The 13,701-nt window shown below is 33.4% G+C and overlaps 2 protein-coding genes across 3 annotated transcripts; both read left to right on the forward strand.

Moving 5' to 3' along the window:
• The first annotated feature begins 1,590 nt into the window (after positions 1–1,590).
• On the forward strand, positions 1,591–6,759 carry LOC125065028. 2 transcript variants are annotated; one of them, XM_047672453.1, is made up of 8 exons: positions 1,682–1,818; positions 2,596–2,644; positions 3,257–3,411; positions 4,082–4,295; positions 4,841–4,958; positions 5,313–5,380; positions 5,669–5,848; positions 5,939–6,759. In XM_047672453.1, the coding sequence occupies exons 2-8, from the start codon at positions 2,642–2,644 to the stop codon at positions 6,467–6,469; spliced, it is 1,269 nt and encodes a 422-aa protein (XP_047528409.1). In that variant the 5' UTR covers positions 1,682–1,818; positions 2,596–2,641; the 3' UTR covers positions 6,470–6,759. The 2 variants fall into 2 exon arrangements, with proteins under 2 accessions (XP_047528408.1, XP_047528409.1); XM_047672452.1 differs by lacking the exon at positions 2,596–2,644 and having other exon boundaries at positions 1,591–1,818.
• An 846-nt stretch (positions 6,760–7,605) lies between these two features.
• On the forward strand, positions 7,606–9,177 carry LOC125065031 (YEATS domain-containing protein 4). The gene is made up of 4 exons (XM_047672458.1): positions 7,606–7,757; positions 7,869–8,150; positions 8,246–8,432; positions 8,903–9,177. Exons 1-4 carry the CDS (start codon positions 7,710–7,712, stop codon positions 9,079–9,081), a joined length of 696 nt encoding a protein of 231 aa, XP_047528414.1. The 5' UTR covers positions 7,606–7,709; the 3' UTR covers positions 9,082–9,177.
• The last annotated feature ends 4,524 nt before the right edge of the window (positions 9,178–13,701 follow it).

Consider the following 13,701-nt stretch of genomic DNA (forward strand, 5'->3'; position numbering starts at 1 on the left):
GGATGGATATTCTATTTGAGTTAGAACCACAATTTGCATACAAATTTTTATGCAGGTTTAAAGAATATTTGTTAACATATCATGTTTTTGTAATGTCATTGGAAAATTCACTATAAACATTCCATATAATAAAGCTGTAGATTCTTTATACCTGAACACAACATTAGTAAGTATTACTGCTTGGTGGTAGAATATACGATGAGTGGATGGTATCTATCAAGACTGGCTTGCACAAAGCCCTACCACCAAAAAATATTCTATTTTAGCGAATTATGAAGGAATCTCGACTAGCGAGTGTCGAAGTTCTGAGTTAGCCAGTATGGACATAATCTTGAGCGATAACCAGATCAGTGGTCAATAATTCTACCAAAAGAAATAAACTGCTAGTATTCATGTATTTGAAATATAACTGAGCCCTTCTTATGGAAAACCCAAGGGTTATAAAGCTTGGATAACTATTGTCGGTGGTACGATAATCATAAATAAAATTATAAGGAGAGCTTTGCACATCTTGCAATGACAAGGTGTAAAAGCTAAAACGACCAATAAACATCTAATAATCAAATCATATGTATTAAGATAATATAAATAATAGGGCATATTAAATAAATCAAAGGGCAAACAAACCATTTATCGGGATTTTACTAAATATCTCACGTATTGTGTTTTTATCGCAGAAAGCAATAAACCAAATCAGCACCATTATGGTATTGTGATTGTACACATTTCCATTTTTTCTAAAACCTATATATCTATAATTTGTTGTCTTAAGCGGCTTTGCTCGCGTTTTAAGGATTGATCGTCCTGTGTTAGGTATAAAAAAGCTTATGTCCTTCTTGAAAGTTTAAGTTTGCTTTTCACCAACTTTCATCAAATACGATTAAGTGGTTTGGACATTAAAGAGCAACAACAGTCAGATAGACAAAGCTACTTTTCAAAAAATATCGTTAAAAAAAACAAAATTTTTAACGAAAAGTTCTCCAAAACCGAAAATTACAATTTTCTTTATGATTTTACTATTGTTTATGATGAACTGGGACATCATAGGTGGAACCCCTGGGTTATTTTTTCAAGCTTTACTATTCGTATCATGTACAATAATATCATTGATTTTCATCGAACTTGGAGCTATCCGCGCAATATAATACAAGTACTTGGGAATTTTTCAACTCTTTCTCGTGTACATATACACAATATGACATGAGAGGGATGGCAAATCACGCGTCATAGATGTCCTTTATAAAATCTGTGCCTGGATGCAATTCCTAGAATATGGTTCAATATTCTATTTGAGGAATGGAACTCTTCTATGACTGGTCAACACTTATTTCACCATTTGGTGATTTCGAAATATTATACGACTTTGAATCTTATTGTTTAGGTTTCATGGAGGTTTACGTATTGTACAGCACCACTAAAATAGACACGTTTACAGAGCATTTCCTATAGCGACCAATGTAAACTGAGCTCAGTGTATTTGAGGAGGCTTACGCGCCCGGACGGGGATGTGAAGGGCGAGACGGGCGGGGAGGACCTAATAAAGTAGCCATTTCTGTTATATGTACAAGAAAATTCAGTTTCACACGGCCCCGCGAGGGGGTGATACGCGGCGCGGGGATGGCGTCCCTCAAATAAATTTTCATTATTCCCAGCGACGTGTTGCAAGGTGCAGTTGCATCGTGCATCTAGATTGAGTCTAGCATATTATGTGAATAGATTCTATTATCCATGCCGTGCCCAACTCCGCTCTTCGTGATAACCATGATTTTCTTTTGCCTCGGTGTTTCTATGCTGGGGGTTATATTGAGCAAGCCGGCTGTGAGTCCTTTTATTTGTTGGTGTGCATGTGTCGATGAAATTAATGTCACCTAATTAGGTACTATGTTTAGTGGGTCATCATTTTTATCATCCATGAAAAATATTTTGATGTATTAAATATTTATATTCAATAATAACAATTTGTAACGTAAATTCTTAAACCTATTAAGTATCAATCTTAAGATTTTATTGCACGAAAATTGTTCCATCCATCTTATCAATTAATAAAAGCATACTTGTAAATTAATAAACTGAAAATACTGGGTTTAATATTAGTAAGCAATCTGTACTTCATAAAAGATTTATTTTGGAAACGACGGTTATCGTTATTTTGGTATGATATCATATGATATTCAAAGATAAATCATATTTATTGTAGAGCCTAATCAGAAAGAACCGATTTGCAAAATGACTATGCCGAATGCTGATTGCTTACTTAAGTTTTGACAGCCCGATCGATCGGCGGGAAAACATGCGCCTTACGTTCACGTGAAAATTTCGCGCGAAAGCTACGATCACTGTTTTCTCGGTGTGAACAGTTTTATGTATTTTTTGCTGGCATTTCCTTAATTTTGACTTCTAACTGAAAATGCAAAAATGAATTTAATTAATTTTATTAATACCAAATATTCTCTACTTCTTTTTTTTTTAATTTTCAAGGATGCCTTTTTGTAGTGTGTATCATCCCTTATTTTCATTTTACTTCGGATACGATGAAAATGGCAAATTAAGGTCTACTGTTTTTTTTTTAATTTGAAGCTATTCTTCTTCTACCAGGTCTACGACTCTGTTGGATCTTTTCCTGCGTGATCAATTGGAAAACATGGTATTTTTGTTTGAGCATGTGTTTAGTCTTAGCTGCAATTTAATTAGCACACAAAATCAAAGCACCTGTTTACACAACATTTAAAATATTTATTAATTTAAAATATATTCATCTGACATTTAAAATTTTTTACATACATTTTTTTTTATATATGACAATATCACTCCATGCTTTATAAATCTACATTGTAATTAAAGGAGGCTGCTTTATTTAAAAATAGTAATATTCTTATACAACGATTCCTACATAGTGTTCTCTTTTTAAAAAAATCGTTATACACGCATGGCCTACTTGAACTAGTTTTCATTATTAACGCCACTAATAGCTTTTATTACATTTAGTTACAAATTAAGCCAATTAGCTTAGATTTCGATACATAGATAGCTAATAGATAAATCGATACGCATAATTAAACCTATAGAAGTACCAAGAATACGAGCGTGATTCACAGATGCTTAAAAAATAAGACAAAGAAAATATATTTGAACACTTATTTAAAATATAAAAAAAAAATCATAAATGAAATAACCTATGGCAGCTCAGTTCATCATGAATTACAGATCTAATTTGTTTTGTAACTTATAACGCAACATTTTTGTTTTTAATTTTCAGTGTGCCGCTGAAACTCCTTGTTCGGATGGGCAGCTATGCCCACCGCAATGGGAATGCTGCGATGAAGGTTGTTGCGCACCAGCCACAAACCCCCCACGTCACGGTCCAAATGATCCTTTGGAAGATGTTTTCAATGGTTCCTGGTATTCACAGTGGTAAGATTATTCCTCAATTAGATTAAATAGTACCTACATACTTGCTTGTGGTGTACTCCTAATTTTGTGGCAAGGTGGCGTTCTCAACAAAGAATAGTGAACTGTACAGAAAATAATGTATATATATTACACAAATATATAAAATATAACTCAAGGTGCGTTATGCGTAAGTGCGGGTGCAGTCTAGAGACTGCCTATAATAGGCAATAGATTGCCTCATAATCTAATGGGACGCCAATATAACACGATGGAGAGAATTCGAACGCAGGCTATTGAGAATAACTTTCTAATGGCTGGATTCGTGGTTTGACTTTGGGATCGGCCAAAGTCAAACCACGAATCAAGACAAGCTAGACATGAGACCAATAAGGCACGAAAAGACCTTGACACATATAATCTTAATGGGAATTTTTCTCGCAATGGTGACAGTGAAACAAAAAAGTTGGCTTACTTACAATTTTTATTTTGAAATTAATTTTATTGTAACATTCTTTTTTCTCGATTTATAGCTAGCATCTGATATGTATCTCTTTGTTTTATAGGATGGATTTTGATATTTTAATTTTCCTTCATATTGATGGAAGTCTCGTAATATAATATCCCATCGAGGTTTATGGCTTGTCTGTCCTTTTAGTTTAACAAATTATAATATTAAGATTATTTGTTTCAGGGAGGTGCTGTTCCTCTTGGGTACTCTAGCCGGGATCCTGGTGTGTTGCGTGTGGTGCCTGGTTTACAAGCGTCCATCTGGCATCTACATGTGTTCTTTCGCTTGCTGCATCCCCCGTAATCGCTCCGACCGCGACTCTGCTGGCTCCGTCTACCCTCCCCCGCGCTACAGCCGCTGTGGATCCATACACCAGGCGCCACCACCGTATTCTGAAGTGATATTTTTGTTGTGAACTTATTAATTTGAAAGTCTTATTCATTTCGCTCTTAAGTTCTTTAGTATTTATTTTTTATTTTAAAGGATAATTCTTCTAGGCTATTCATTAAAGTGTTGCATGTTTGGTGCACGTTTGTACGCTTTTTATTGAAAGTTGTTACTATAACCACAAAATAGGGTGTAAGGGCTTTTTGGAAGTCCCCTGGATAGGTACTACCCACTCAACATATATTCTACCGCTAAATAGCAATGCTTAGTATTGCTGTATTCCGGTTTGAAGGATGAGTGAGCCGACGTAACCATAAGCATAAAGGCCATTACATCTTTATTCCCAAGATCGATAGCGAATTGACGATCTAAGAGATAGTTAATATTTCATACAGTGCCAATATTTAGCTATGTAACTATCGCTATCAGAAGTACTTGAATACAGTCGTAAGAAAGTCTCCTGACCTGAATAATAATTATTTTTCTGTTGTAATTATTTTATCACATGACAAAGTTATTAAGGTTGTGTTATATGAGTGGTTCTTTCTTTGCCAGGTCACGTCAAAACCAGACCTCTATCCACTCGTTATTACATGCGGCGAAGGAGACGGTAAATCCGGAGGAAGCTATCTTATGGTTCACTACTTTAGAAACTATGTAATTCGCGCACCAGGTAAATAATATTTCATTCCCTTTATGTGACTTGTTCTACCCAAATTCAGTGTCCAAAAACTATAACAGCAGACACAATAGTTAAAAAAAACTTGGTTCACATGTGACTCATGGGACTGGGAAAATATGGTTAATTATAAATCTAAATATTATATACATATATATGACGCGGTTAAATTGTAATTCCGCTCATCATCAGAGTCAGGTATTATTATGATGAGACTTCTTTTACATCTTTACCTCTATTACTACTAACACGAGAGGTCCAAGATTTTCGATTACAAAAACTGAAATAATACCTTTACTAAAAACAAGCTTTATTAGAGGATTTATCGAGGTTTTATTCATGTTACAGGTTCCCTATCAGCTACCAGTACCGCAGAATCCCTTAATTCTAGTTTTATATGTAACGCAGCAAATGAGGTGAGTAAACTTAATTGGATTTAATAATAATTACATTAAATTTAGTATAACTAAAAAAACCATTTTAATCATTCATTATCATCTGCATCTACAATCATCTGCAATAAAGTAAACTTATTTTGAAAATTAAGACCCTTTACATCCGGCAACAAGCAATAAAAGCAATGGAGGAATAGAATCAGATCTTTCTTTATATTTTTTAGGAGAGGAGGTTATGCCATTCTATCGGTAAAATTATATTTTATAGCGTTTGATCTTTGTACATACATAGTATTTCGTCTTTCACAGGTAAATTCTATAATTCCACCACCATATTCATGTGCGAGTAACTGCGGGGAGTGCGGCGCGGGGTGCGGCGCGGCGTGCGGCGCGGCGTGCGGGCGCGGCGCGCTGCGCTCCATGACGTCACTACCCGAGCCGCGGCGACGCGAGCACGGCGCTTTCCGAGAGAATGTCATCACTTCACCGGTATCGATATCGTATTAGTCTCGCTACAAGTATTCAACGATATTAACATCGTGTAATATTTAAACAAGATTTTGTTTTTTTTAACCTCAGGATCAAAATTACGATCTGGAGTTGGATCTCATCGACTGTGAACTTTACTGTGATGGAGGATGCAAGCCTCGTCTCGGTTCGTCGCCTCCACCACGTCGAGCCTCTCCCAGCACTGATGACACTTACTGTGAACGCGCCGCATACCTCCGCCACCTCTTCCTGACATCTCCGGATACACCTGGAGGATGTGAGTCACCGCCGCAACCCACCAGCCCGACGCAATCAAGAGAGTCGACTCTCCGAAGACAGATCGACGAAAGATGCCAAAGAAGACACGACCTCTTCCGAAAAACTCCACGGACGAGAAAATCGAGCTTATATATACCACTATCAAAAATACCTCCCGGAACAAGAAAATTACTAACGAGATCCGCTCCAGCAACACCGAGTGGAGCTCTTGTACCCAATTTATTAAATTTTACACAGAGAGTCTCAGCTTCGAGACTCAGCTCGAGATCGTCAAGGTTAGAAGAAGAGAACGACCCCTTGTTAGCGGACGTGGAATCCTCGCGCATGGATCATAAATTCTAGAACACCTCGCTGCGTTATATTCAAATAGCATCTAATTAATGAGTGTTTCAAAATAGAAGTTCGTGACTGTACCCTATCTCACGGCCTAGTTTCTCAACCCCAACCAGCTAACAGCGATCTTGTGGGGATCATCCAAATCTCAATGTTGTGATTGTTTATAATATGCTCTATCGCGAACACCGCGACGTAGCTAGCTAAATGTTATTCAATTATATTACTTAGATTTAAGGAATGAGCTTGTTGGACCATTGTTCACTTGCTTTCTATTATTATATTATATGTCAAATTAGGCTGTGTTTGTTTTTATTTTCCAAAAAAATTGTTTATCTGCTTAAATGTTTCTTTAATATGAATTCGTTCGCACGTGACATTGGCGAAATAATCTGTGCCTTTTTGGCACAAATAAAAGTCAGAAAAATAAATAAATAAACAAAAATAATATGAATTCAAGATGTCAGACACGACATATACATGACAAGGTAAAACTTTGTGCGGGTAGTTACACTAGCTAACTTACCACTAAAACAAGAACACAGCAAATAGCAGTGTATTTTTTTGTTTAAATTAAACACACTGCTCAGAATTTTGATTAAGGTCAAGTGCAAAAATTGGATAGAACCCATTTATTCGGTTTTAAACCTATATGTTTCTTTTAGCATTAGCATTAGCAGCCTGTAAATTTTCCCACTGCTGGGCTAAAGGCCTCCTCTCCCTTTGAGGAGAAGGTTTGGAGCATATTCCACCACGCTGCTCCAATGCGGGTTGGCGGAATACACATGTGGCAGAATTTCGTTGAAATTAGACACATGCAGGTTTCCTCACGATGTTTTCCTTCACCGCCCAGCACGAGATGAATTATAAACACAAATTAAGCACATGAAATTTCAGTGGTGCCTGCCTGGGCTTGAACCCGAAATCATCGGTTAAGATGCACGCGTTCTAACCCTATATGAATATCAAAATTTATTTAGAAAAACATAATTAATGTATTTAAAAATATATTATGTAACAGTGATTTTATTTTAATCACAAATAAAACCATTTATTTACAATAATGAACACAACTCTTATGAAATAATTATCTGTACCCGTAAATGACATTATTGTCTGAATTTGACATTGACATTGAACTATTGAGGTTAAATTTGTGTTTACTAACAAATCTCCAGTTATTTTTCAACAAAATATTATAAGAATATCAGCAATCGTGGATACGAATTTCTCGAAACCCGATTTAGTTATGAGTTTACCCACAGACTTTGGTCCGGATTCCGGTGGTAGAGTAAAGGTTAAGTTACAAAAAATTAACATTATTTTTTTCTGTTAATATAGTTTGTGAGCAAAATTTTAATTATAATCTCTTGTCAATAAAAACTATAACTATATTGTTTTACTTCAGGGTCTAGTCATAGTAAAACCAATAGTGTATGGTAATATAGCTAGATATTTCGGAAAGAAACGAGAAGAAGATGGTCACACACATCAATGGACTGTATACGTTAAACCCTACGCCAATGAAGACATGTCGACGTATATTAAAAAAGTACATTTCAAACTGCACGAGAGCTACGCAAATCCCAATAGAATAGTGACGAAACCGCCATACGAATTAACAGAAACTGGATGGGGTGAATTCGAAATAGTTATCAAGATCTATTTTCATGATCCTAATGAACGACCTGTAAGTATTAAAGAGTATAAGTAAAGAAATTATGAGTGGAGTAATTTATGACTAGTAATTTCAATCAATTAAAAAAAAAATCTTAATTAAATTAGGTGACGCTGTACCATATTCTCAAGCTATTCCAATCACCTGTTAGTGAAGGCACACCACCAGTAGGCCGAGCGCTTGTTAGTGAATCATATGAAGAGATTGTATTCCAAGAACCTACACAGCTCATGCAACACTTGCTGAACAACGTAAAGCCCATTACTAATGGCCAATGGACGCATGATACTAATTGTGAGTAACTGTGTCATGTTTTTATTTTAGGTCATATACATTACTTAAGAAAGTGGTTACAATAATAAACCTTTTAGCAATTTGTTTGGATGGTTTAAAATGCACGCCTTTACTTCCTATATATATGTATATCTTTCTTGTCTTTTATGAAATAAAGCACAAATGTGGCAAATGTGTATCAATTATATTTAGTCATATTACATGTGTTAATGGCAGATTAACTATGCAATTTGCTTTTACTGTTTACTCATTCTCAAAAAAGTTCTGGACTACAAGGGGTCAGTGGTACTCAAAAAAACTCTAAAGTTTGACAAGTTTGATCTTCCAAAACTACCTTGCAAAATATTTGTCAAAAATAATAAGAAAGACTTTTTCTGATTACCCTTTAACTGAATATTAATGTGGAATTAATAGTGCAAGTTTCAAACCTACAAATGTACTAAACATTAATTTAATCATATCGTTTTTAGTTGAAGAAAAGAAGGAAAAGACACTAGAAAGAGTGATATCAGCACAAACAAAGGTTCGAGGTGAAATATCAGACCTCAAAGAAAAACTTCAACTCGCGAAAGAAACTATATCGAAATTCAAAGATGAAATAGCAAAACTTCAAAACAACCCAGCTTCTAGTATTCTCTCTGGCATTTAAAAATTCGTAACATGTAATGTTCGTAAATAAGTTAAATAACTGTAAACAATTTTTTTTATAATATATACAATTTTCCTGAATAAAATATTAATTCGAAATAAAACATGTTTTGCTTTAATTTTATTGAATTTGTTTTTTATATACATTCTGCTTAAATTATTTAAATATATTATCTATTCCATTTTTAATTAAATGTAGAAAACATTTAATTACTGAATATCATGTATGTATATTCAAGAAATAGATATTTAAATGAATAAATTTAAAACGATAATTCTAATCTATACTAATTTTATACGGAGATGACTTTAGTTTGTTTGTTTTATATAGATTTGGGTAAAATTAAAAAAAATAATAATTCTATTGGTTTGTATTTATACTAACTAACTAACTATAACTTTCATATTAGTTTAGGTTCCGTGTCCAAAGTGTAAAATGGTATTATTGAGACTCTGCTGTGCGTCCGTCCGTCTGTCTGTCCATTTGTCACCAGGCTGTTCTCATGATCCATGATAGTTAGACACTTGTATTTCTGCTGCCGCTATAACAGCATATACTAAATGAACAATAAAATAAATATTTTTAGTTTTTATAGATAATGGTATGGAAACATTCGTACGCGAGTCCGACTCGCATTGGTAAGTTTTTATTTTTTAAAATAGGTGTTCACATGTCCCCTTTGATGGTAATTGTTCACCATTTCCCATGAACATTGGAGCCGTATAAAATTTTTAACCATCTCTTACATAACCTTGGGAACAGTTATATATAGTTTAATAGTTCGCGCGTTTTAGGGGTTAGTGGTCTGGTGTTGGATATAAAAAGTACCCTATGTTCTTCCATGGAGTTCAACCTTGCTTCATACCAAATTTCGTTAAATTGGTTCAGGGGTTTGGCCGTGAAGAACCAACTGATAGACAGTCATGAGTTACTTTCGCATTTATAATAATTATTAGTAACTATAGATTATAAGTTTATGTTTATGTCAATATTATAAGTATCGCCATTTATAATAAACAATTACTTAACGGTAATTTAACAATAATAACATTAATACTCGGGCCTTACTGTTGCGATTTCGTAACGTAAAGTCAAATCTGATAACTCATAACACGAACGGTGCTTACACAAGCGCGCGTCGTTGAATAATTTGAAAACAAATTACTTCAAATTAGTCACAGAAATTTCAACTGGTGTATTATTTTGTGAATATTCGAATAGTACTTATAGATGTTTGAAGTTAATTTAAAAATAACAACACTAATTAGTTTTACTCATCGATCGTAATCACTGAACATTATTAATAATGTCATTCTATAAATGTCAAGATTTCCCACTCAACGAAAACGTTTAATTCAAATAGTAATTACAGCTTTCATGATGAACTATTTTTAGCTAAAGTAATCAAACAAACAACTAACATCGCATTTGTTTTATTATTTTGTTTGCCTATCGATCGGCCTTCACTGTTCAAGTTGTGACTGTAGGGAATTTGTGCTTAAATATTAAATGACACTTATTGGTCTATGGAAGTTAACTATATTTATGTCATTCTGCCGTGGTATAACAAAAATGCCGTTAACTGACATCTGATCGAATTTCAACTTTTGATGGCATATTAATAAGAAAAAAATTCTCTATCAACATATATATGCGGTTTTTAGATATCTTGATTAGTTTTGAAAATAATTTTTATAACAATGCCGTTAAATGCCTTTTTTCTCGTGTGTTATTAAGCATAAAAGTCGTTAAGTAACTTTTGGAGTCAATATAGCTGCTAAAGTTCCTTAATTTATATTTTGTTATAATTTTTTCCTATGATTGCTTAACTAGATTGCCGTTATACGGTTTTTCGCACATTATAAAGTGGTTAAAAGACATTAACTGTTTTATTGTTATTCTTTTTTAATACAGAGGATTACGTTTGTTCACCTATAACGCCGTCAACTGAAAGTGTTAGACTTAAATGTGGTTAACAAAACTTAACGGCATTATAGCTTAACATTTGTTATAAGTTTATATTGAGCTAAGGAACGTTATGAGCCAGTAACGATATTTCTAAAATAAATCGAAAAAGTAATAGTCCTTAAATATTAGATTAAGTGTCGTTATCTCACAATAATACGCTATAGTGCCGTTAAATAATCTCGCCGGCCGGGAGCGGCGAGGTAACGATCCTAGTGCCGCGGTCAGGAGTCAGGGCTCGCCGTGAAGGACGTGTCACTCCATGTCTGTTACCGCAATTTTGCAACTATGGAGAATCGTAACTGCAGGTAAGTTGTTTTTATTCAACTTTTCCTGTTTGTTGTCGTTTTTATTTGGGTGAAATTTTCTAACATAAATTTGAAGTTGTTTATGCTTCTTTTGCATACTATTATATACTATATATCACATAATTATTTACTACATTATTATACTATATAGCTGGATGACGAAGTCAGGAGTTATTTAAAGAAATGCATATGCTTTTTCCTACGTAAACTGAAATTCACGCGAGTGAAGCGGTAGGTAGAAACTAGTAAGTATATCTATTTTATGTATAAAATAACAATACGCCGCTGAGGATGAAAACTTTTTTATGGCATTTGTAATTGCTAAAAAACAGGATTGATATAATTTCGATCACGTAATATTTTATTATTTTTGTTTGTTTATTGCATACATTTTTTTGTCTTGCTACAGAAGGTCTATATATAACCAGGAGAGCTAAAACTATTTTCAGTATGATTAAAGACAAACCAGAGAGTTCCGTGACAATATTAACGCCAAATCAAAATATAAAGAAGAAAAATAATAGTATTCCTGCTTATATTGACTATATATACAAGACATTATTCGATGATCAGCAGTATCTTTGACACATTTTGTGAGACAAAATCAACCTACAAATCGTATCATTTGCCAAGTTTACATCCAAATAGTTTGAAAGAAGCTTTATTGACTAAAAGTACCGTCCATCGTTTTGTTACCAAGCCTCATAATATTGTGAACCCACGCATCGAAGTAAGTTTAACGTGCAATGAATTAATGCCGCCAGATTCTCCTCTCGATTTAGAAGTCCAACTAAATACAAATGTAACTTTTGAAAACAGTCTGTCAATATTACTGTTCATCTAATTCCTCAGGAAGCAACATGTCAGATGAATCTGAGAAGATAATAAAAAAAAAATAGGACACAAACTAATTTTTCAAGTTATTTTACCAAGAATTTTACTTTCGATAATAAGCAAATTTTGCTTGTTGCGAGAATTCTATGCCCGAGCGACTATTCCTCCGTAGCGAAGCCAAACCGTTGATCGTAATTACTGTTACATATTACCCTTAGATTATGAAGTCAAGAATCATGTTAATTCTAGCAAAAAAAAAACCTTGGAACAACTTTGTAGAAATTCAATTGGATCTATTAATAAAGCGAAAACTTCGCTTGAGCGAGGATTCCTGCGAAAGCGTTGCATGGCAATTATTGTTCTACATTACCTGAATCCAAGTTCAATGAAATTTGAATTCAGAACTGAACCAAAATGTATCGAACCTCGAAGAAAAGCTTGAAAAACTATCAAGCATAATCTCATAACCTCACAAATTGTTATTTTGGAAAAAGTAAAAGAACATGCCGGGACAAGTTCAGACATTAACATTTAAAAACAATAAGTTTCTTGAGACTGATCAAATATTTTAAGACATTAATGTTATTTTGATAAAGGTTTTTTTTTGGATTAATTAAAGTTACCGTGTTGAGTTTTTATATACTATTTTTTTATATATATGCCTAAGTATTAAGAATATTTTGAAAAAAGTTTTGTTTGTGAAAAAAAAAAATATATTTTTTAAAGAATACTTTATTATTTAAAATAAATATATTTTTTAAATAAATAATTTTAAGTTCATATGTGATTTTGTAATATTTTAGTTTTATATACATACAAAGACTTATATTGATCTCTCTTGGTTAATTAATAATTGCTATCGTCATTAAAACCATAAGTGCCTATTACCTACTTAGGTAATGTGATATTTGTATTAGTAAAGGACTGAAAGTTCCTAACAAATCTAGTTATAAGTGATGTGACAAAATACGATGCTTAATAACATAACTTACTTATATATTCAATAAATATTGTTATTTGCGAAATAATGTTATATAATTATTTAAAAATTATCTTTATTTAGTTTCACTGGTTGAATAAATTTATTCAAATGTTTTTGTAATTGTTTCGCTATGATGCCGTTAACGTAAAGGGTTCCCGTTTTAACTACGTTTTAGAGTAACAATGAATCAAATTATTTATCGAAACTTATTAAAATTTGTAATTTACCGGACTTAAAAGCGGTAAAATACCAATAATGTCACTAAAGTCTAACATGATTCAGTTCTGTGTCTCCCAATGTTAAGCTAAAACAGGGTTATGTGCTATAGCATCGTTTTAGCTAAATATCTATAAGATTATTTTTAGTACTTTAAAAGTCTATACTGTTATTTTAAATAGAAACACTAAAAGGCCGTTAAGGTATACTTAACGGCATTTTAGTGAATTCTTCGCGAGACATTAGAAACATCGATAATTAACAAGAACGAAAAAAGCGTTTTACATTATAATTAAATCATATTTATAATTGACG

The sequence above is a fragment of the Vanessa atalanta genome, chromosome 6 (genome assembly GCF_905147765.1).
Source record: "Vanessa atalanta chromosome 6, ilVanAtal1.2, whole genome shotgun sequence".
Lineage (NCBI taxonomy): Eukaryota > Metazoa > Arthropoda > Insecta > Lepidoptera > Nymphalidae > Vanessa > Vanessa atalanta.